Source organism: Saccoglossus kowalevskii, chromosome 17 (assembly GCF_978046115.1).
Source record: "Saccoglossus kowalevskii chromosome 17, keSacKowa6.1, whole genome shotgun sequence".
Lineage (NCBI taxonomy): Eukaryota > Metazoa > Hemichordata > Enteropneusta > Harrimaniidae > Saccoglossus > Saccoglossus kowalevskii.
In genome coordinates, this window is record NC_140657.1 from 12,517,430 (window position 1) to 12,542,799 (window position 25,370).

General features: G+C 34.8%; 2 protein-coding genes and 1 long non-coding RNA gene across 3 annotated transcripts in view; 2 read left to right on the forward strand and 1 right to left on the reverse strand.

Moving 5' to 3' along the window:
• Window positions 1-607: 607 nt before the first annotated feature.
• Window positions 608-7,579, forward strand: LOC100375344 (surfeit locus protein 2-like). The gene is made up of 6 exons (XM_002741730.4): window positions 608-741; window positions 1,297-1,454; window positions 2,466-2,569; window positions 5,585-5,740; window positions 6,392-6,513; window positions 7,420-7,579. The coding sequence occupies exons 1-6, from the start codon at window positions 652-654 to the stop codon at window positions 7,546-7,548; spliced, it is 759 nt and encodes a 252-aa protein (XP_002741776.2). The 5' UTR covers window positions 608-651; the 3' UTR covers window positions 7,549-7,579.
• A 5,122-nt stretch (window positions 7,580-12,701) lies between these two features.
• Window positions 12,702-13,643, forward strand: LOC146732643 (uncharacterized). Its single transcript, XR_014926761.1, has 2 exons — window positions 12,702-12,977; window positions 13,470-13,643. It is a non-coding gene; the product is annotated as an uncharacterized LOC146732643 (long non-coding RNA).
• Window positions 13,644-20,917: 7,274 nt separating this feature from the next.
• Window positions 20,918-25,370, reverse strand: part of LOC100375496 (sodium- and chloride-dependent neutral and basic amino acid transporter B(0+)-like) — a 32,170-nt gene continuing 27,717 nt past the window's right edge. Inside the window, exons 8-13 of the mRNA XM_002741731.4 lie at window positions 25,237-25,361; window positions 24,572-24,684; window positions 24,228-24,359; window positions 23,449-23,664; window positions 22,366-22,527; window positions 20,918-21,262 (exon numbers count right to left, since the gene is read on the reverse strand). Coding sequence (XP_002741777.1) covers window positions 21,059-21,262; window positions 22,366-22,527; window positions 23,449-23,664; window positions 24,228-24,359; window positions 24,572-24,684; window positions 25,237-25,361 — 952 coding nt within the window. The 3' untranslated portion in view covers window positions 20,918-21,058. The remainder of the gene's footprint in view (window positions 21,263-22,365; window positions 22,528-23,448; window positions 23,665-24,227; window positions 24,360-24,571; window positions 24,685-25,236; window positions 25,362-25,370) is intronic.

Consider the following 25,370-nt stretch of genomic DNA (forward strand, 5'->3'; position numbering starts at 1 on the left):
TCCATTTTAAAACTGTGACAAAAAATAAATAGAAAACCAACAAAAAATTTACTCAGTGGCTGTATAATAATAGCAACAGATTAGTAAAAATGCGAATATAAAATTGTTATCAGGCATATGGGAATAAAGTGAGTGTTTTTCAAAAAATAAATTCATAAGGCTCTCCCAAATTTCTAATGATCAGTATTAAAATATCATGCTGCTGGGGAAAAAAAAGATACGCCAAGGGTAGATGACAAGGTAAGGGTAGGCAACTTTCATAAACGTGGCATGTGACTAAAATCTTATTGAAAACATAATACAGAGAAAATTTTGCAGCTTATGAAATTTATTTTCTATGTAAGGTCGATGTCATTGCTGCTGGGTATTGAAGGAAGCAATGGTAGATAAAAAAGACATTTGTGGATATCCCGCAAGTTGCATAAACCTTGTCTATATTTCACAGGAACTCAGTGCTATTAGGCCCGAGAAAATAATTTAATGTTTCTGGTCCTTGCACGCTGTGGTCAAAAGTTTTAAAAACAATTCGCTTATGGATTTTGGATAACAAATTGACCATAAACTTTTCAGCTTAACACAAACGAAATATATACCTTAGGTCACCGCACGAGGGCGCCCATAATGAACCAGCGTCAGTGAGTTCCGTCAGTGATGGCTTCTTCTACAAGTGGGATATCCGTTGAATTACGAGATTTTCTGAAATTGCATCCCAAAATAGAAATTAGAGAAGGCTCAAATATAGTAAGTCAGTTATTCATAACTTTAAAATTCAGTAAACACTGGACATGTCTCGTTTTATAGCATGGTAAGCATGCAAGCCCGGGTACGTCCATGGAGCAAGGCATTTTCACAGATTGAGAGACAATCACTCGATGGAGGCATGTTTTGACAACCCGAAGATGCGCAATTTGTAATGTCCGTACGCAATTACAGCAGCTCAACAATAAACTCAGCATTCATGACGTCTAGTATATATTGCTGTGACAATTTCACAACTCGTAATTCACCCACTTGTACTCGTACATGTAGGTAGAACTCCTGTGCCTCAGTAGACATTTGTTTATTGACACAAGCCTGACTTAAGAAAGTACAGTAATGTACACTGAAAACTACAAAAAAATTGAATAATTTTGCAAATTAATTGATGTATAACTACACTTTTTACTATCACTGTTTTTGTGAGTTAAAACAGCAAATAAGTTTATGACGAAACTATTTGCGTCTAGAACTTCCAAAGGTGAAATGTCCATCCACCATTCTGAATGTCAGAACTGAAAAGTAATTTTGTTGTTGCAGGTGATATGCAGACTAACAGGCCATGAAATGCCAGGTAACCTTGACATAGTGAAGAAACACACAGAAGGAAAGAAGTATAGACGACTCAAAGATGAAAACAACTTTGACTATGAAATATACAAACCTCAGCTTGTACCTAGTTACAAACGAGGACACGAGTGAGTGTGTTATTCCATAAATCAGTAACCCAACCCATTTTTGGGGGGTCAATATCATACCTATGTCTGTCTGTCTGTCTGTCTGTGTGTCTGTCTGTGTGCGTGTGTGTAAGTGTGGCAAATCTTGGTTTCACCAATATCGCAACAAGTCGGTAGACTGATTGGTGATTCACTCTGCTCAAAAAACAAACAAAATGTTGTCAGCCGTTACTATGGTAGAACATGAATTTGAAGCTAACGTCAGTTTATAACTAAAACTGCGGCCCCATATACACAAGTTCGCAAAGAGCATTCTGTCTTCTGAATCACTTCACTTCATTACCAGCATGCCATGGCTGTTGTCGTTATTATATTCTCGCAAGTTAACCCTTTAACCTAGATTTCGATCTGATAAAAAACTTTTTATTTTCAATCGTTTTGCAATTGTATTTTCTAGATTCTTTGATTGAACGCAGCATTTACAGTTCAGTCAAAGTTCAAAGTCGCTTTTATACAGTGCAACTATGTCAGCAACGGTGATATTGATAGTATAAATATTTATAACTACGAGCTAGTGAGATTGGTTCTGAGACTGTCTATACCCTTAAATGACAGGCAGCGTATTGACATCAGATGATTTTAAACATATACTGTGGAATACTTAATTTTGCTTGGAATTAATTTTCGCTATTTTCACTGAAGGAATGATTCAGTGAAAATAAAATCCAGCGAATATACCATTTTTCCTATATTTTACATTCAACTTGTCAAAAATCAGTGAAAATAAATTCCATACAAAACACCCAAAAAGTCTATTCAGCGAAAATTAATTCCAGCGAAAATAAAGTATTTTACAATATCAAGGTTACGTCCAGACCATATTGTGTTTAGAATAGAATCTGTATTGCTACAAAATATTTGATGGAAAGTACAATAAAGTGATTCAGGAAAAAAAAAAAAGACACTTTCTAGTCAAAAACTGGATAATTTGTAATTTATTATGTGCTTTTAAATTTTTTTTTCTGTTTTTAGACAGCAGTTATTTTGCCTGCTAACTCTGCGCCATATCAACAAACAACCGTCACATGTGGAGAAACATGTGAATGGTAAAAGATACAGAAAAGCATTGGATCGATGTGAGTATTTACTATTTATACTCGTACATTTATAGCTGAATGTGCCTTGAATATCCCACTGGATGAACGGCATCAAGGAGCAGAATTGTGTAATATTTTATTAAGTTTAGATTCAAATTTCTAAAGCAAAATTAGAAATGTCTAAATCTGTTTCTAAATTTATAAAGTTTAGATTCAAATTTAGAAAGCTAAATTATAAATATATAAATTTATTTCCAAATTTACACGTTCTAGATTACGTACATGTTCTGGATTATGTGGGTTTGAAGGTATTATTTATTATTGTGGCTATTTTGACAATCTAAAGCACTATTTAAAAAACAAAGACTTGGAAAGTTATTATTTTTTGGGTGCAATCGCCGCAATTCAGCTTGCTATTTAGACGCCCTAAATTTTCAAACTTTTAATTTTATACATGATATTTAGATATATGGTAGCATGTCGAAATACTTTTAACAAGACCCCCGTCCACATGTAGCTGGATGTTCTAGCTCAAGACGATATTTTGATTGTCTAAGTAACCCAATATATATCCCATTTAGCTAGATTTATCTCCATAGACAATACTGTAGAATACTTTATTTTCGCTATTTTCGCTGAAAGAATGATTCAGTGAAAATAAAATCCAGCGAATATAATTCCAGCTAAAATAAAGTATTTTACAGTAGTCTAGCTGCCGCACTGCCATAAAGACACAGTTTTGCAGCTAACTCGTGACTAGGGGAATAGGCGGTATCCAAGCAGTCCAGTGTGATGTATATTAATATTACTATAAATAATACACATGCATGCATGTACAGACACAATAAACAGTATTTTTGGTAGTAAATATTTGAAATAATACAGATCACATAATCACAACAGACTTGGTCTATGTACATAGACATGTTCTTGTTTGAAAATTTGTGAATAAAGATATCTTATTATCAATTACAAGTTACAAAGCCGCCATTTTGTAACCCATACTGAAAACACCAAATTTTCTAACTTATATTATCCTGCTTATGTGATACATAGCCAAGTTTTAGATTGAAAGCCTTCCAAGTATTTTGGGGGGGAATTTTGTAATTTTGTGATGTAACTTATATGTAACCTTGTCTGTCATTTGCTTAAAATCAAATTGAAATCCCAAGAGAGCACAGTTGGCTCTCTCTCTGTAATATCTAGTGTCTTTGATGATTGAATGCATGTCCATAAAACATTTCAAAATTTAGAAAGCAAGAGAACCTCAAATTTTCACAAATTAGTTAATCAGTTTTTAGCTCCACTGTTGATTTTGTCAAACAGAGCTTATCATATGAGTGATTGTCTGTTGCCGACCGTCGTCATCTTCCATGTCCACTATTTCGACTTCTACCTGAAAACTACAAGCCTTTTTGCCTTGATACTTGGTGTATATGTACTTTGGGTAGATCTCTCTTTGATTTGTTCATTTTGTGATAATATCTTTAATTCTCTAGTTTTGTCGAATATTTTTGGGGGAAAATTTCGACTTCTTGTTGAAAACAGCAAGTCTGATTGCTTTGATATTATAAATAATTAGTACTACAGGTAGACTTCTCTCAGATTTGTCCATTTCATAATGATATCTTCAATTATCCAATTTTGATGAGATTTTTGACATTTTTGGTAGAAAGTGATATTTTCAACTTTTTGTTAAAAACCAATTGCTTTGATATTACATATTTCGGTACTACATGTGGACCTCTCTCAGATTTGTTCATTTGTGATGATATCTTTAATTCTCTAATTTTGATAAATATTTTTGTTCATTTTCTACTAATATCTTCATTTTTCTAGTTAAAATGTGCATTGCTAACAGCAGAGCTATCTCAGTTGAGAGGCTGCTTGTCTATTTATTGTGTCAAAATCTTCAAATTCTGTCAAATATTGTCATGACATGTTCCCTGTTTAAGTTAGGTTGGGTAAAACTGTGAAACCATGGTAACCGAGTAAACCGAGTCCTACAAATATCTTTACAATTCTGAGTGAGTAAAGTAATACAGAATGACAAATATGTCAGGGATAACCCAATCACACAGGTTGAGGGCGCTGTTCACAAAGCGATACCACAAATAGACTTCATGTCAAGTATTTAATCACTGCTATATGGAGATAACAATAAAATGAGTTATTATTACTACCTTATACTACTATATGTTTGGATATTTAGAGTAGTAGCAAATTCCCACTTCTGGTCTGGTTAGACTTAAAATACACCACGAATATTCACATTGACTCGTCTCTACATTTATCGTCAGAAGAGCTTTCCCTCAGTTTCTGTATCATTGATTCAAAAACAGTTCAGTGAATTTAGTCTACTAATAAGTCAATTGTAGTCTTCTTACTGTTCAGGTTGTATGTGTAATGAATGAGTGGTAACTACGGTAATATGTTTGTATTTGATCAAACACTTGATTCGCTAATGAGGTCATGCTACACACGCACACAACACTGATAGGATGAATCCACTCTATGCCCATGTAATTATTCTGAATTATAGAGGCATGAATCATAGCAATACTCAATCAAACTACAGTCTATAAAGTAGTAACTACACTGTTAATGCTGATATATATCTGGAGACTGGTCACATAATTCCGATTCTACTTTTGTTTCGTCGTTTTATCCTGCTTTTCATTGTTTAAACTTCGACATTATACTGGTCCTAAATTTACCGACAAATCAGATTTGAGCTTCAATGTTGCTATCAACTGATTAAATTGATTAATGCTTGGTCAATAATTTGTGTTCAAGGTCAGAGTTTATGTCATTATTTGGTAACTAAAAAAACATTCTTGCATTATACATGTATCTAATACCAGATCAGCAGGAAGTATGTGTTTTACATTCCCAGTTACTTTTCCCTGGTCGCCATAAGACTGCTAAATCATTCACACTGCCGCCTTCAATTACCTACCCCCTGGTACACTGTGCTTCCATCTCCTCACCTCTCCCACAATATAAAAAACTGATTATTCAACAAGTTAGTGTTCTTATTTACTGTCACCTTAGACAAAGAGTGTCAGCGAACTGGGGAGGTATTCAAAGCAAAGCTTTCAAACAAGAAACCCAAAACTGACTCTGAACCAACGGAAACATCTTGGCAGAATTCCGAAAGTGAGAAAGAAAGTGATAATGAATCAGATAATATGAGTGATCTCTACCCAGGTGAGTTCATATTTCAAGGTTTCTTTTTTCTGATGTTTTTTGTGCCAGGCATAATCACTTGTCATTAACCAACGTTCTGAAGCTCATGAATTTCCACCAGTTTTTTTTGTCTATACCTATTCTTGGGGACGAACATCCAGGCATTTTCACTATCATCGATGAAGAGAAAAGCAGAAAATGTACTTTGTGCTAGTTGTTGAACAGTGCAAGAAAATATACATGCAGCATATATCAAATTTGGTCGCTCAGGATTATCTCAAAATTGTGCTGTTTTCAGTGGCTCCTCAGCCTGAGTTCCACAGCAGCTAAATCACACACAGCCCACACATTGTACTGTGCATTTTAGGCACATAGAACATTTTGTGAGAAATTCTGCATCTGAAAATTCAGTCAGTCAATGCTTATCAATTTATCATAGATATATTATTATCAATTGTATCCAATATATGCAAGAATTTAATTTATAGGCGTGTCTATAATAAGGTATAGAAACTTAGTACGGTAAATAGGACATGTTGACCTCGCTCAGTTGCTGGTTTTTTAGTTACTTTTAAATAACTCGGAGGATGCAGTACGTGGCGGTAAAATTGTGTAGATCAGTGGCTTTGTAACCGCACCACATAACAATGTATTATATAAACAATTTTTCAGAAGACTTTTTTAAGGATGAAGAAAAGATGGAGGAAACAAATATCGTCAATGCCAAAGTTTTCAACATACATGATGAAAATAAGAAGACTAAAAATCAGAAATCCAAGAAAAGAAAACATAGTGTAAGTTTCTTTGGTCATAAACAGGTTTTTTTTTTTCATTTAATCATTAAAACGATCAGGATTTCACATGAGCCAACTTCAAACAAGTCTGTGATCAGACAGACAATCCTACATACCAGACCCTGAAATGGTTTAGCAGTACCCCATTCGTACATGAACAGACTTCAAACATGCTTTCAAATTGTTGATGTAATCAGTTCTAATGTCATCAAAACAATAGGGCCTTATGACTACATTGCATGTTATCTCAGTTGTGACCGTCAGGTACTTCCCTAGGCATTTATTTCTATGGCATATGCATCTTTATAAATTGCATTTCCATTTTGTTTTACAAATGATGAACCAAAACATTTTAGAGAAGGGGCAAGGGTTATTTTTGTTCAACGTAATTGCAATATTTTTTTGTTCGTACAACGTAAATAGAAAAAATAAATTCCGTAATTCTGTAGTCACAGGCTAGACGTACAACGTAATCAATCAAATATTTTTTTCGTACACTGTAAAAATGTGTCATTTTTCTCGTACGTACAAAATTTCACATCCAAATAAAAAAATCGTAAAGAATAATCCAGGGAAATTACATTTTAGAAACTGTAAAACGACTAAATGACACAATTCACTACAAAATTGAATGTCAAGACGTAAAAGGCCCTCTAACCGAATGAGGAGCATTACGAGGGTAATATGCGCATGCGTCTCTTCACACGGCGCAGCAATGGTGAGAATTTGAGTCTTCGGACCATTCAATGTTCAATTTGTTAACACTGTAAACTGTAAAAACGTCTTTTTTTTTTTTTCGTAAATTGTGAAAAGCCCTTTTTATTTCCAGTAAAACCATACTAGCTACCCCCCTTGCCTCCCGTCATTTTAGCTAGCTAACATCGCAGTCATCTTCTTTCTTTTCAGGACAAGAACAAAAAGTCATCTGAGAAAATAACAAACATTGAGCAGTTTAAAAAACAAAAAGTAGTATCAGAAAAGAAAAATGTGTCAGTTTTGAAGAAAAAGAAGAAGAAGAGAAAACATTTATTGTAATAGACCAATAAAATATTGAGCAACTTGAAAATGTAAATTTGTTATGTCTGTATATACCTTACAAACACAGAATCTTGGGATGTGGAAAACTCAGTAGAACAGCAGTGAGTCTGCATATGAGCATTACCATTACTACACTAATCTAACTAATTATTATCACATTCTGATGCAGTTTTTGACTCCCGTGTGCAAAGCAAAGTTACCCTGTCTGTGTGTATGTATATCTGTACGTCTGTTCCATCATTATCTCAAGAATCACTGGTCAGATTTCGTGGGTCACATGGGTGCTCTAAGATAATGCACAGAACTAATTAGTTCCGGGTTACAATTTGTGCATATTAATTGCCTAATTTGCATAATAATTAGTAAATTTTTAGCTTTTCCACTGGTATCTTAAGCACTAATCATCACATTTCAATGTGCAAGACGATTGGATATCCTAATCCATAATAATGACCTAAAATGCACAATAATTTAGTTTTTGGCTTTTCACGGATATAGTACATAGATGCCTTTAGAAAATGCACAGACTTGATTAAATTTAGGTTGGATCCATGCATATTAATTTAATTTGCATTAAAATTAATCAATTTTCCACCTATATCTCAACCAATTATTGCATTTAGAGTTGGTATATAAGTTGCTGGGGCAATGCACAGACCTGAGTAGTTTTGGGTTGAATCTGTGCATATTTATTACCTAATTTACATAATAATTAGCAGATTTTCCGACCTATCTCAAACAATTATTACATTTCAATAAGAGTTGGGCTGGGACAATGCTAAAGACCTAATTTGCATAATATGCATACTGTAAAAGGGTTAATTATTCACTGGGTTTTAATTTTGCTTATTTCGCTGTCCCGAAAAATGCGCCAACTTAAAACCCAGTGAATATGTAAAATTTAGCATAGAACACATTGTCTAAATGATAAAACCGTGAATTTAAAACCCACTGAATATGCCTGAAATGGTAAATCAGCGAAATTTAAACCCAGTGAAAAATTAGTCATTTTACGGTAATCATATTTCATTGAAATTAGGTACATACGTGTAGATGGTGCGAGTATACAGACATTAGTTTATGTTGAAAACAATGCATATTGATTAGCCAGTACTAATATTTCAAAAAAATCATATTTAAATTAAACTTGTGGTGTTCTGGAAAAAATCAGACTGCTAACCACAGATGGTCAATAACATTTCTGTGAGTAATATCAATCTCAATATTATGAATCGAATTGTTTTCATGTTGTGCATCTCAAATAGCAAACCAATATTAATCACCAAATTTTTTGTTTGAAAAGATAATTTTAAATATGCCTCTAATAATTTCAGGACACAGGAGTTCTTTTTAAGCTTTTTTTAGCTCCGCTGTCGACTTTGTCGAGCGATGCTTATCATATGAGTCATTGTCCGTCGTCGTCGTCCGTGTCAATGTTTTACTTTTTCAACTTCTTCTTGAAAACTACAAGCCTGAATGCTTTGATACTTGGTGTATATGTACCTTGGGTAGACCTCTCTTAGGTTTGTTCATTTCATGTTGATATCTTCAATTCTCTAATTTTGGTGAATATTTTTGTCATTTTTGGTAAAAAGTGATATTTTCGACTTCTTGTTAAAAACCGCAAGTCCAATTGCTTTGATACTACATATATAGGTACTACATGTGGACCTCTCTCAGATTTGTTCATTTTGTAATGATATCTTCAATTCTCTAATTTTGGTGAATATTTTTGTAATTTTTGGTAAAAAGTGATATTTTCGACTTCTTGTTAAAAACCAATAGTTCAATTGCTTTGATATTACATATATAGATACTACATGTAGACCTTTCTCAGATTTGTTCATTTCGTGATGATATCTTCAATTCTCTAATTTTGGTGAATATTTTTGTCATTTTTGGTAAAAAGTGATATTTTCGACTTCTTGTTAAAAACTGTAAGTCCGATTGCTTTGATATTACATATATAGGTACTACATGTGGACCTCTCTCAGATTTGTTCATTTTGTGATGATATCTTCAATTCTCTAATTTTGGTGAATATTTTTCTAATTTTTGGTAAAAAGTGATATTTTCGACTTCTTGTTAAAAACCAAAAGTTCAATTGCTTTGATATTACATATATAGATACTACATGTAGACCTTTCTCAGATTTGTTCATTTCGTGATGATATCTTCAATTCTCTAATTTTGGTGAATATTTTTGTCATTTTTGGTAGAAAGTGATATTTTCGACTTCTTGTTAAAAACTGTAAGTCCGATTGCTTTGATACTATACATATTGTTCATTTTTCTAATGATGTCTTCAGTTCTTTAATTGAAATGTGCATTGCTAACAGCGGAGCTATCTCAGCCGATAGGCTGCTTGTTTGATTTCCCAATCATTTTGGCTGTTGAGGATTTCACCAGGTGGTGTAGGATTATGTGGGTAGGGTGTTTTTGTTAAAAAATCCAAAAACTTTATGTCCAGGAAAGAATAAAAAAAGTTTACTGTCAATCTGTTTTCCATGGTGCAGTGACTGCACTACTACTTTAATTACTACCTTATACCATGGAGGTAGAAATCTTTTCTACCTCCATGCTTATACTAAAATATATTTGGATATTTAGAGTACTAACGAATTCCAACTTATGGTCCGGTTAGACTTGAAATACACCACGAATATTAACTTTTGAGATATAATTTTTAGTATGTGTTGGTTCCTGGATATCTAAGCTTCGTCGTCCTGTACTTCGTATAGTAATTCGAACTTTTCAGTTTTCCTAAAAAGGGAGAGTTTCGCGATTTTGACATCGAAAATGCCTTTGCTTCATTATTTGCTGAGGGACGGCCGCTTAGGTATGAGCTCTGTAACTTTTAGCACATGAACCTAAAAACGTTAGGTAATCAAACAAAAATGATGTTGTACTAAAGTCCAAAAACTACGTTCAAGGTCTTCATTTTTTTCGTAGTATAAAAACGATTTACTCTCTCGATTATTGTGACACCCTCAAATCAACTGATTTCCATTCCCCTCAAGAGTCAAAATGGTATGTGCCTCCATTTTACGCTACGACTGTTCATTTGCCTTCAATTAGGTTCCAGTGACTGTCACTGTCGCATTCTGAGTCTTGTCGATAACATTTTGGTTCAAATCCACGTAGCTATCGCCGAAAATTCATGAAATATTTCATTTCTTTGTCAACTAGCATGCTTGAAAAACAAATTAGCATAACAATGCGTTCGAAGGTTGTTGTCATTTTATTTGACAGCTTTCCACACTAGTGCCACACCACATACAACTAAAACATTTAAACCTTTGTTGGGAAATTCATGTGTAAATTGCGTTTTTAAGTCGCGTACCATAAATTGCGTTTTACAGTCCCTCAAGTTTGTTCCAAAGACTGCAGTCGCACCAGAGATAACCTTACCAGAACATTGATTCGTTTCAAAAACGTTCGTCGTTAAATTCACGTTTAAAAACGTTTTTTACCTTTGTGAATTGATGATAAGCTAACGATCATGGTAGCTTGGCCCCGACTTTCTGTCGATAGAAGTCACTTTATTTTATTGCTAGGGTGTATTCTGCTGTTAAATTTGTTATTTCCAACCGTTTTGCAATAGTATTTTCTAGATTGAAGCATGGAGGTAGAAAAGAGATGATTGAAGGCAGCATTGATACAGTTGATACAGTGTAACAATGTCGGCGCCGGTGATCTCTTACCGTGTGCAGACAACGTCCCCAAAATAAAAAGCATGACCATTTAAACACTGCTATTACAAGACTGGTAATAGGTAATACATTTGGGGCGAAAGTATTCCAATTAGTTGCGGTACGACTTGCCTGTCAAGTATGAACAAAATCAGCCAAGCCAAAAAAATCACAGAAGAGTTAAAAGCAATTCTTGGTGAACTGTAACCCCAACTTTGGGGTCAAATTTCTCGGTAATGAAAAAAGATACCAAAAATTCAAATAGTTATTTTGTGCCCACAATCAAGCTGAGTAGAATGAGCTATGTCTGAGGTGTTTCATCCTGAATCTGTAGGAGGAGATACATTTGGGGCGAAGCTAATCAAAAATCATTTTGTTTTGGCTGTTGCTATGACAACGGTGGGCCAAATTTTTTTTACAGATTTTTTCCAATAACTAGGGTGAAGGTGTGACCTACCTGCCAATTTTGAGCGAAATCGGCCAAGCCAAAAAAATCACTGAAGAAATAATACGTGAAAACACTGGAAATCACACACACACAAATTTTAAGGGCAATCCTAGCAGAGCGGATCGCCAATATGTTTTTTAGAGTACTAACAAATTCCCACTTCCGGTCCGATTAGAATTAAAATACACCACGAATATTCACTTTTGAGATTTTTGGTATATGTTGGTTCTTGGATATTTCAGCTTCGTCGTCCTGTACTTCATTTAGTAATTCGAACTTCCCAGATTGTGTCAAACCGGAGAGTTTCTTGATTTCGATATCGAAACTGCCTTGGCTTAATTATTTGCTGGGGGGCGCTTAGGTACGTGCTCTGCAACTTGCAGCGCATGAACCTAAACATGTTAGGTAATCAAATTCACGGAAAGTTGACAATCCCTAATACTGCTTCATCAGGATTCCAGTATGAAGTTACACACCATTCTAGCAAGGAAAAATATTATTACTGTTGTGCAGGTTATATAACAAAATATGAAATAATTAATATTTCATTTTTGTTAGTATATCTTTATTTATTAAAATATGTACACATTATATCTAATTGGGGTGGGTATTGCCAAGCAAGTTTATAAAATTATAAACAAATATTTTCGTAAATAACACTGACCGCGAAATACGCCTTTGAGAAGTGTTACTGATGAATACTTTATATTACCCCAGACCATTCGTCCCGGTGTTATCGCTATCGCCACACGAGACTCCAGCTTGTCTCCTATACAATTTGACTGCGCACATCCAGAAAGTAGATGTAGCTGTGATTGGTGGAATACTAATGAGTTGAGTGTCAATCAAACGCCCACGCTATCTTTAGTAAACAAAGTCACGTGACACGCGCCATTTTAGTTTTGATTAGTTCATCGGATCGGAGTGTCGGTGCTCGCCATCCATAAATCAAATCAATCTGATTAAAATCTGATGTAGTGTACGGGCTTTAATTATTTTGGCTATAAACTTATTTTAATTTTATTTTTTATTACTTTTGTTATTAATGCCCTTTTATTTTATTATTTTACTTTGATTTTGTGATTTTTTTAAATTCCGCCCTACCTACATCTGAACCGATGCCTATGTAACGAGATTTCAACGAGACCCACTATCGACGATTTTAGTCAACGAATCACAGACCTCCTTCTATAGCGCACATGATGGCGTCACCGGGCAGAGTCTGATGGCAAACACACTCAAATAAAATGGCGGATTATACCGACCGAGAAAAACACGGCTTTTCGGTAAGTTTATCATTGTCAAATGCAACGAAAGTCATTTTTATGTTAATATTGTGGCTCGAATGGTTCGACTTTAGATCGTTATTTTGCATAGTTATTCTGGGAGTGACGATTTTGTTTCTACCGGTTCGACCGAACACCAGTGTCTTTTTCCAGTCGCCTGCCCTGGAGACGGGTGATGTTTTGTTGACGATCGGGCCAAAATCTTCTACGATATTGAAGCCGTAGCTGTAAATATTCATCAAATTGTATCAACATTTTGTACATTATACAGTAACACTTTATTAAAGTAAATGAGCTGATTTGGACTGGAATAAAATATTTTTTATTTGGAACACATCGCAATTGATCAGGAAATATTTTTTGCTCCAATTTTCTGCGTCGATGCCGTGGGCCGGTGACCGCTATACAATTTAAAATCAGTTTGCATTGTTTACTATAGCTGTTTACAGTGTTCTAATCATTACGGTTTACTCTTTTTTGCTTCCATTCTAGATAATTATGTTCAGTGATGTAAAATTGAAGCGATGACTGAATGAACGAACCTTGGCTGGCGAAGATGTATCTGGAAGTGTACACATTTGTTGGAAGTGAAAAAAATATTCAATGAAATGACAAAAATTGTAAAATGCTGTGGAATTTTTTTTGCAAATAAAAATGTACTAGCAATTTTCTATTAATGGTTTATTCAAGTGGGCAAAATATAAATGTACAGAAAGATTGCCCGTATACACTGAAAAGTAAGCAACCGACAGCCTGTTTAAAAGGGGGACTGTGATTGGCTGTTACTTACGCGAGATTTGAACGGGACTTACATAGGCGTCGGATCAGATGTAGGTAGGGCGGAATTAAAAAAAATCAAAATCAAAGTAAAATAATAAAATAAAAGGGCGTTAATAACAAAAGTAATACAAAATAAAATTAAAACAAGTTTATAGCCAAAATAATTACAGCCCGTACACTACATCAGATTTTAATCAGATTGAAATCAAATCAAAATGATTTCTAATTGGAAATGGCATATTTTCATCAAACTCCTTTTCAACATCATGGTTGTTAATGTCCGTCACGTCGCTAAGTACATTTGAACTGCGGTCATCATTGCAAATTGAATGTGAGAAAGTTATGGAACGTCGTTTTGAACTTGAACGTGGTCGGGCAGGCGATTTCAAGGCAGCACGCTTAACCCTTTCGTTCACAGGTTGGGAGATATTAGAATGACTGACAATTTCACGCAACTGTTTTACATTATTGGCGGATTTTTCTGCGCTATCAATCTTTCTCTTACAAACTAGACATAGATGAGACGACGGAGTCGCTCCTTTCACAACGTCGCACTGGATCAAATTGGAAAGACGATTTCCATAAGTTATCCCTCCTGCTTTTCCTGGCTTGAATAAATTCACACACGACTTTAACTGTCCACAAACTCGAAGACTACACGAACACAGTCTACAATAGTCGTCCGCAACAATATGTATGTATTTCTTCGGTGTACTGATGCACGAATGCACCGTGACACGGTGTTTCTCGGGTGTCGCCATCGCTGAGAATGCCGCCGGCGCAATTTTTCACCCAACTCGCGATTCTGTTTTGCAACATTTTATCAATATTCCCTTTGACAAAATCGCCGACAAAAGCACCGCTTTGCTGATCTTTTGTTCTATAATTCTTAATGCAAACACCGTCCCTAGTAGTAATTAGTAACGTCGCCTAGTACATATGAACGGTCGTCATTGCAAATCGAACATCCTTTTGAAATTTGGACGTCGGGCAGGCGATTTCAAGGCACCGCACTTAAATATTAGCAACATATTTTTCTGAGCGGTTGTTTATTCTCTTTCAAACGAGACATAAATGTGACGACATAGTCGATCCCTTACCACCGCTAAGAATGCCGCAATGTTTCGTTCGTTTTGCAACATGCCACAAATCGTCGAAAAAAACACCACTTCGACGGAAGCTTGCGTAATAAGGGGGTTAAAACAAGAAAACAAATGCCATGTTTAATACATATCGACCTATTTTACTTGCGAAAGATAACGGAACATGAACTCGTTTCGTGCGACTTCGGAACCCGAAGGAACACACCAACAACGTTGAATTTACCCGCTATCTTCCAAATATGGTATATTAATTTATTCAGTTGTTTATTTAGAGTGACGTCCGCGGTCGAATGCGATTGGCTATCGATGTCAGTGCAAAGGTCATATGAATATTAAAATTAAGTGGGCGGAAGGAAAATTGTATAGGAGACAAGCTGGAGTCTCGTGTGGCGATAGCGATAACACCGGGACGAATGGTCTGGGGTAACTTTATATTGTAATTTCTTTCAATTTGAATTAGTTGTATTAGTAATAATAATAATAATATTTATTGAATCTTTAGAAATACAGTATTTCTATCAGTACAGTAGCAATAAAAGTATAATAAATAAGTATAAATAGTGTAAATATATACATTCCTTTATTTCATTGTTGAGACTGAGTTATACAGTTTGTTACGTACTACAATTCATCTATATTAGAAAACAGTTATGGGGATTATTAATTTCAATAAAAAATATTCAACTATCCTTTGCAACACCTATAAGATCATAATGGTAATGTTTATTGGTCTTTGAAACTAGAGGCATTATCAGAGCATGGGTCTTATTTTGGAACTCCTGCTAGGATGGTATTCCCAGAATAGTGCCAGTAGTTAAAGAAACATAAAACTTTAATTCTCAACAAGGATGAAAGGACCAGTTACTGGGACAAAGCCCTACTCCCCGCGAAACCCTACAGATACGAAACCCAATTACCGCGAAAGCCACTCACCGCGAAGCTACTAGTAACTGCAATAATATCAATTATTTATCTATCACCAAAAGTCTCATTTTCTGTAAAAAAGCCTGACATGTGTGTCAATAGATTTGTCAGCAGTGAACCCAACGCCCCAACTCGGGGGGGGGGGTAGCTAGCTACCAGATCAGTACTTGATTGCTCAGTTTTCAATGCACTAGAGTTGTGACAGAAACCAAAATGAGAGCAAAATTCATACAATATACATGCAATAAGAACCATTTTCAGCGTGTCTTGTTTACGTCACATAGGACTAAATTCCTGTTTATGCGCAGGTGACAACCCCTTCTGCTTTAAACAACAACATTCATTGGTAAATCCTGATATCACCCCACCAGTTTTAATATAGATGAGACTGTTCATCTGATTCCCTACTGCTTGTAACTAACGCCATTTGACTTGCCAGACTTTTTTCATTTCCCAACTATCAGACCTCATTTGCTACACTCGACCAGCCATGGCTATTTTATTATTCTTTCTTAAATCTTGGTCCGATACAAAATTACCATGACTTTTTTTTTTTTTTCTGAAGCGTTATATGACATGGAAGCAAGGAGTGGAACACTGATTAATGTGTGCACTTGCGGAAAAGTTCCACGCATCAGGTCATGCATGCATGCGATATAGTTGTGTAAAACAAATCGACCCCAAAACTTCTTTTCTTACTGGTTGGCACTCCATGCTCCTCATTAGCAAATTTATCACTTCGAAAATACTGACAAATTTTGCGTCAACGCAGGAAATTCTACAAATGCATTCTTTGAGGAATTATCATAGTACAAGACCAAAAACAAAAGCGGCGGCTGATCTGCACTGGCTCGGAAGATGAATTCTGATTGGCTAAAAAAACAAAAAAACTTGTGGCGTTGAATGCACGTTCATTGTCAGTATTGTTATGCAAATTCAAACTAGCTAATCATTTACAACCTTCCGAGCCAGTGCAGATTAGCCCAAAAGCGGGTGATAGAATGTGCGAAAGGTGTGGTACTTATCAAGTTGAGGTTGAATTTCACTTTCTGATTGATTGTCCACAACACAAAGAAGCAAGAATGAGGTTATTTCAATCAGCACAAATCTCAAATCATAATTTCAATACGTAAGATAATGAAGCAAAGTTTATATATATTATGGGCAACATACATATAGAACTGGAAATTTATATTAACGAAAGTGCCATTTTCTAAACCAGTGTCAACAGTATATTTATTTTCATTTCTTCTTTTTTGTTGTTATTTTTGTTTTGTTTCTTAGAATAGTATTTGACTATGTTCTTTTCAAAATGAATAATGTCAATAAAGTTAATATTATTATAAAACAATAAAATTGGTATGACAGGATTAACCAGTCCCATGGACGACACATTCCGTGGTTTGTATGTACAGGTATAGTCTGTGTCTTTTGATCAGCTGCAGTATCTTGTATCTGTTATAAGCATTTAACTTTAATGCATACTTGGTAGGTAGCCACCATCAAATAATGTCTAGGTGTCCTAAATTCTGTACAAGACATTCGTCAATTTGAGTCAAATTGATTTTTGTGTGTAAATGATGACATAGAGGTGTCATCTGTACGTGAAATAGCATCAATAACTGATCCAAGTCCATAGAAGTGACACCATGAACAAATCTTTAAATGTTATAAGTAGGCTCCCAGACTTCATCAGTGATATATAGACACCTTTGCAGACATGACTCTACCCAATTGTCAAACCATTTTTGAAATAAAATCAGGCCAGACACATGACAAATCCACATTTCCACAGTGAGTGAAGCAGTCAAACACAGAGCAAATGTGGGTAACCAGATGTCAGCCTTCATTATCAATGGTGAGTTGACAACGTTTGGGGGTTGGCGACCAAGGTAACATTTAGCAGAGTGCTTGAAGAAATAACCATTACTGGCTCGATGCCTTTAGTTTGTTCCTCTCAAAGTATCAAGCAAACAGACACACTAAGGTACTTCATTCAAAGCAAGAAAAGTTTTTTCCATCTTATTTTTTGCATAAATCAATGGCAGATAGATGATTAATGCGGTACTTTGACTCTGACCACAGCGGTTCTTATCGATTGAGATAGCTTTGAATGGGGTCTCTCTAAGTCAAGTAGCATTGTAGTCTTCATCTTTTGAGGGTTCCCCAAGAAGCATTGCTTTGCCGCGGGTTCATGTAGTGTAGTGATGTAATGTTTTGTTTGAGTGCTGCCTGGTGTGAAAGGCTGTGCATTGACCTGGTCTATTAAAGAATTACACAGAGCTGCCTGCTAAGACCAAAATGGAACATGATTGCAGACTGATCGGCAGGGCAGCTTGCTGACATTTAAGTTCAAAATAGCATCGGCAAAAACACCGACAAACCAATTTTAGATCTAGTTTTCTACAACCATATTATTGTATACCAGTCAACAAAAGATGATACAAGGTCAGTGAAATGTAATATGTATGCAAGACCACAGTCCCTCTATCTATAGAGGGACTGTGGCAACACCTTGCAGTCAAAGTCTTTAATACCTCTAGCAGTAAGGCAATTAAACTGGTACCCAGATGCCACCTGGCTGGTAAAAGGACACTGCCTTGGAGTACCATAGAGCTGAAATTTTAAACCTTATCAGTTTATTGTACTACGGTATTTGTGGGAATGACAAACTTATGGATGGTAATGATCAGCACGAGTCACTGCTTTGGACCTCTGTCGATACAAGCTAAAGAAGGGAGGGGGGGTAGCAAGTTTCCAAATATTAAAATTATACCACTCAATGATTCGGAACCGGATGCACGCCACATCCATAAAGTTATGGATGAATGAAAATTATCAACTTGCAATTCTAGATGTTGCAACAACCCAAAAGTCACACCAGAGAGCCGCTTGTTTTGTGAATAATTTATTCAATGCATTAAAATCTGCCTTGTGTGTCAGCCAAAGTAGCTTCAGACCACACAATACGACTAAAATAAAGCAACCAAGGACAATGTTATAGTTAGTTTGTTTTTATTATTTTAGGCACTACATACAATTAAAAATTTACAAACTGGTTGTCACAATACAAGAATAAAATTATGTAGAAAAATAATTTCAGCATATTATTGTACATTATATTATGGGAAAATTTTTTAAATTTTAATTTCTGCAGTGGTAGACTGAAGACTATTGCTATATGTAAGGAGTGTCTGATGGGATTATGTTGTCACAAGACACCTAAGAATACATGGACAATGTTTGTATCAGTAATCTATTTCAAATACAATTCTCTTGTGAAGCTTTCAAAAGATTGAATTGTGAAATTACACTACTTTTCTGAACCGTCTGTCAGAAACGAAACAGGTTGAGTAATTTCACTGCACTATTCCAGACATACAATGGAAGCACTCATCAAAAGTCAGAATGGGCTCATCCATAAACCCAAGACACATCTGACATAAATACACTCGTCTCCCAACAAATAATTGTTGGTTTTATGGTAGAAGCCTACCCATCATTTTTGAGAAAGTTGGTCATAAATCGCATGACAATGTTCATTGGTCTATTATGTAAAATCGTGAAACTATTGTACCATGGCACCATAAAATAGCATTCTTTTGTGTGTTACAGTGATGTATTTTAAGAAACTTGTCCTAATATTTTTCAAAAATCACTGTTTAGAACAATTCCATAGAGCACAATGTCAAACAAAAATTGCATTTTTTGACTTTTTTTAAACCCAGATTTAAAAAAAAATAAAATCAGAAAAACAAAAAAGTATCCCATCATTAACAATATATTATTTTTTCAGCCTATGTCACCAGCCTACAATTTGAGATATGGCATAATATCTCTGCCATAGGAACCTATGGTAACATCACTATAATACAGTCAACATGCCCACTATCCACCAAAATACAACTATGATTTTCTCAAAAATTAATCTGGTGACCGCCAACTTTTTTAAAGTCAATATCCTTATATTTCCCGGAAGTACAATTTATTAAAAATGAATAAATTCTGGGTATTTGAAATCATGAGTAGTCTTCTACCTTAACAATTAAAGTGAAAATCTAATTTGTACAGTAGACTGAAAGCAACAGCTAAATAATCATACACGAAAACTACAAACTTAATGGAAGACTTCAAAATGGAAATCTAGTTACAAAACCAGCAATTTATACATATTAATGCACCATAAAAAAAATTAAAATTAATTTATTAATTATTTTAACCGAAGAATTCCTGTACATGACTGAGTCCACAATCAATGTTAATATTTAATATCAAAATAATGAAAGAATACTAAAATAAACACAAGTAAAAGCTGCAGTGACAAAGTTCACTTTCAATAATTATTAAAATGCATAGAGGGGGTTTGTGTGACGGAAAACAGCTTCACATGCAAGACACTAATTGCATTCATTTGGCATGGCTCACACTGAAGAAGAATTTAGTTTTCTGATTGGACAATGCAAGAATGACTAAATAGCTAATTCACTTGCAACGACGATTCCTATTTTCAACTCAAGGTATCTGAACTAACAAAATTTCGGATTGAATATTCCAAGAACCAGCCACAAAGCCTGTAAATAGCTATTAATTTGCAATGTTGATTTCACTAAAAGTAATACAGGTACAAAAACAGGAAAAAACATTTTTTTTTCAAGGAATAGATGATTTCAACTGTTTATAATTAAAAACTAACTATGGGAAAGATTAAAATCACAATTTTGAATCAATACATCTATATGGTAATACAGTGAAGACTGCTGCTGTTATACACCGAGACGCATTGTAAAAACAATTGTTCACACTATTTTCCTCATTAAATACTCAATTACCATAATACTAGTATTTAAAATATTTACCAGACAGAACAACAAAATAAAAAAGCTTGTATGTAATGAACTTGATTTTAACGAGTAACACGGCAGCTTTGACTACTTGCCACTCAGATTACACCGTGCAATGAAATACAACAGCATCTTTCTTTAACTGGACATTTTCAAAAATTTGCAATTTCCCTCTTCCATCCCATTGTTATTAAAAAAAAAGTTATTAACATTGCTTATAAAAAATGAATACTGGATGGTGGTTTTAACTTTATATTTGGACCACAGCAAATTATATGGAATACTTATGAAACATACGAGAAACAATTCTTATCTTTTTGCCGGGGTCTGAAGATTCAAAAGCTTGCAAATGCACGAGATATGGTTTCCGTCTTGTTTACCAATATAAGTTGCAATGTAGACCATAGAATTGCTTCTCAACATCAATATGTACTTAAATATTAGGATAACCTTCTTCACCAGGTTTTGCAATATATCGGACAGCTGGTTCCTTGGTTGCGACGTGGTTCCGTTCAGGCAATTTCAACTTCCCTCCCATGGTTGTTCCCTTTCTTCTGTGCATTTCCCAGGATTCATTACGGAATTTCTGTAAAGCAGGACCCCACACCTCTGTTGGTGAGCTCATTTTGTACCAGCGCTGTCAAGACAAATGTGAACATCAGTTATTGATGAGGAGCATGCATGTACAAAACAGAAATCATATAATTGTAATTTTGTGAAGACAAAGACCACCAATATTCAACTTCCAATCTTCATGAGTATTTCTTTTGTTGTTGGAAGAAAAATTGCAAAGTTTTCTTGATAACTTGAATCTAATTATATATATACCGGTAATTTTGGGTAGTGTTTCAGATCTTAAACGTTGCTGGTATCTGTGGTCATTTCGTGGTTTGATCAACCAAACCGAACAGGGATGCGAAATTCACTGTCGAGAATTAGAGAATAATGAATGACTAGCTGCCCTGTACTGTGCAATAACTGAAAGGGGGGGGGGGCATTATTTAAGCAAGCATTTTCTTCTGAGGTCTAGATGTTATCACAAAGCGTATCAGTAGACGAAAAAAAATCAATTGTGATTAACGCTTGCATTTCAGATGTGCCTAACACTATCACAGACAATTGAAAACGCGTAATAAGTGAAAAAGTAAAATTTCTTAACTAGAATGAATCATAGTACCCGGTATTAATAATTGTCAGTAGTATTTTTGCCGTTCACTAATTTTGAATTTTTTTAAATAAAATTTTACATTTCATGTACTTTCATTATTTACTTTATTAATCTGAAAACCTAAAAGGAAATGTTAACTCTTTCTTTACGGTATTAATAAAGCATTATTCTATTCTATTCTATCTAATAGGGTTTGTTGTTTAAATAGATCATTACAAAATGTGCTCAATGTTAGATATGACATGCAATCTTATCCATACATTGACCCAAACACTGCTGATATCTGGTCAACACATGGTCAGCCAATGAGAACACAGTATTATAATTGTAAACAACCACAAGTATTCACTAGAATATTTGGCTGAACTTTTTTTTTTTTTTTGAATAGGGCAGACAGCAAACCAAGTTTCTGGCTTTCCTACTAAACAATATTTAATGGAAATGACTTAACACAATTATTACTTCATTCATTATGAGAAGTATACCAAGCTATGGTTGTAAAATAACTATGGTATTGTGCAGCAAGAAGCAAATCATGAACAATATGTCACTAAATTCAAGCTAACACTTACCTCAGCCAATCCGCCATCATTTTTGACAAACTCGTAACCCCACATAATAGGAATCCACATGATTGAAGAGATAATTATGCACCAACCGATTGCCGAGGCCCACACAGCCTGTTCACCTACATCAGGCTCATCCCAGTTAATCCAATTAAACATCAAGACAAACTGGAAAATAACAAAAACAATCCATATTAATTTACATTGTTCTGAAATTATTAATTGTTCATTACTCCATGTCTGTGTCCTTGTATTCAAGTAGCGAGCAATGTAGCAGGCCATGCCAGGACATGATCTACTGTTGACTAAATACTACGGCCATAGAGGGCAGTACACTTTTAGGGGCTGTATTCAAAATAAATTATAATACTTTTTATGACATTAATACTAGTGTGTGGTAGTCTACAGTGAACCATAAACAATGAAAAGAAATTACATCGACTCATTATTCTGAATTATTAATATGTAACTTAATTTGTCTATAGATGCACTGTAATCCAGACTTTTTGGGTGTTTTGTATAGAATTTATTTTCACTGATTTTTGACGAGTTAGGAAAAGGTACATTTGCTGGATTTTCATTTCATGCGAGAATAGCTAAAATAAAGTATTTTAATGTTTCAGTTAAAAACTGGCTCATTACAGCTTTTTTTTTATAAATAAAATTATTCATGATTTCAGAATTAAAATAGGGAACATGCAAATCATTTGCAAAATACAAAATCCTAACACTGCTCCTCCAGTGGCGTGCCCTGCCCTTCTTCAAGACAGTTATTTGGAGAGGCGTTTGGAATTAGGGCAAGAGTGTTAGAGGGGGCTCATCCATTTTACCACCAGTTCTCAAAATACTGTCGTTTATAGTCTGTACTTTCCCCTTCAAAACAATGGGACAACAAATCCAAAATTATTTTTGAGTAAAAACTGAAAATTTACTCAAAATTTCTCTCTAAAATTGGGGTTAATTTGAAGAACATAAAAAAAAAAGTGCAAACAAATGTAGGCGAGAAAGTCTGGTGATGAAAAGGTTGAGGAACTCTTATCGCAAACACCATGACAGTGTAATACAGAGTAAAAAAACATGTACACTTACGGTTAGTATACCAGGAGTAATTGCACACCAATTAAGTGGCCACCACATGAAGAGTGGAAAGTCAACATAGCTGGAACCGATCATAGTTCGGATGTCATTCTGGAACCTCTTGACACCGTAAATCCATCCAATACTGATGCACTCGCATACAGCAAAGAGTAAGAGTGCAAAACTAGCAGCGTAGGAATCTAACAATTCCACCCAATAGAATCCAGCCTGTAAGATAATTATCCTTTATTAGGCAAGCTATCACATATTTATTTTGCATTTTTGATGTACATGTATTTTCTTCAAACAAATGCATTTTAGCATTAGCACATATTTATTGCCTCAAAAAAAGTTGTCAATAATAGAAAATGTCCATGACCAATTTTTCTTTAGCTTAATTTTGAACATACACTGAATAAGTGTCAACATTGTGCTACAACTTAATTCTCTCAATGTTATGTTGTATCAACCTGAAAGCTCTTTCAATTTCGAATAATTTGGCCGAATTAAAATCTGAAAATCACAATAATGTTTTTTTTTTTAAATCATCACGGATATGATGTGTTGAGATGTTCTGTTAGAATCACCGGAGTGAAATGACTAAACGAACGAACGAACGAAAAAAAAACAGTTTTTTGTTTAATTTGTTATGTTTGGCATAAAAATATTAAAGCGTGAATGAAAAGAATACATTTAATAATTATTTTTTAAGAATAAATTTGGTTGGCGAATTAATAGTCTATATACTAATGGTTTGTAAAATAAAAATTAACACAGATATAATACATTACCTGCGTAACACATGTTAAACCAAGAAGATATCCAGCAATACACATTAACAGTACAATGAAAGTCTTGCGCTTTGTAAGCTGGTTTGGAAAAGCATCCACTATAGCAGTAGATACCGTCTCCATTATAGTAAACTGGAATGGAAAATACAAGTCAATTATTAAACAGCAATCCTGCTTAAAGTCATTTTTGTGATTTTTTAAATGTGGTGCGATGCAGGGGAAAGTCATAAACATCCTCCCCCCTCGACAACAAGAGGTACATTTTTGTTACCAGTTTTCTTGAATTCATATTTTTTTGACAAATGAATTGCATGCTTGTCTAGAAAAAATCATTTAATACTTACTTGACTGTCCAAACCGAGAGTGATGAGCATGAAGAAAAATAAGAATGACCAAAGTGGAGACACTGGAAGGAGTGCTACTGCTTCAGGGTATGCAATAAATGCCAGACCAAAACCTGTGAAATACAGTATTACATTAGAATTGCAGGAGAGTTAAAATGTTCCTTCAACATTAATGTGTTATGCTCAACGAGTTACTTTGGTCTACCACCAATAATGTATAGAGTCAAATTAGTGTGGTGTTCACTCAATGTGTAATGAGTTACTTTGGTCTACCACCAATAATGTATAGAGTCAAATTTGTTCGGTGTTCACTCAATGTGTAATGAGTTACTTTGGTCTACCACCAATAATGTATAGAGTCAAATTAGTGTGGTGTTCACTCAATGTGTAATGAGTTACTTTGATCTACCACCAATAATGTATAGAGTCAAATTAGTGTGGTGTTCACTCAATGTGTAATGAGTTACTTTGATCTACCACCAATAATGTATAGAGTCAAATTAGTGTGGTGCTCACTCAATGTGTAATGAGTTACTTTGGTCTACCACCAATAATATATAGAGTCAAATTAGTGTGGTGTTCACTCAATGTGTAATGAGTTACTTTGGTCTACCACCAATATACATTAAATTAGTGTGGTGCTCATTCAGTATGTAATAAGTTACCTTGGTCGACCACTTCTCCCACCGGCTTGCCAAGTTCATGTGCCATAAAGCCAATAATTGAGAATATGACAAATCCAGCAAAAACACTGGTGCAGCAATTCAACAATGCCACAATCAAAGAATCTCTGTGGGAA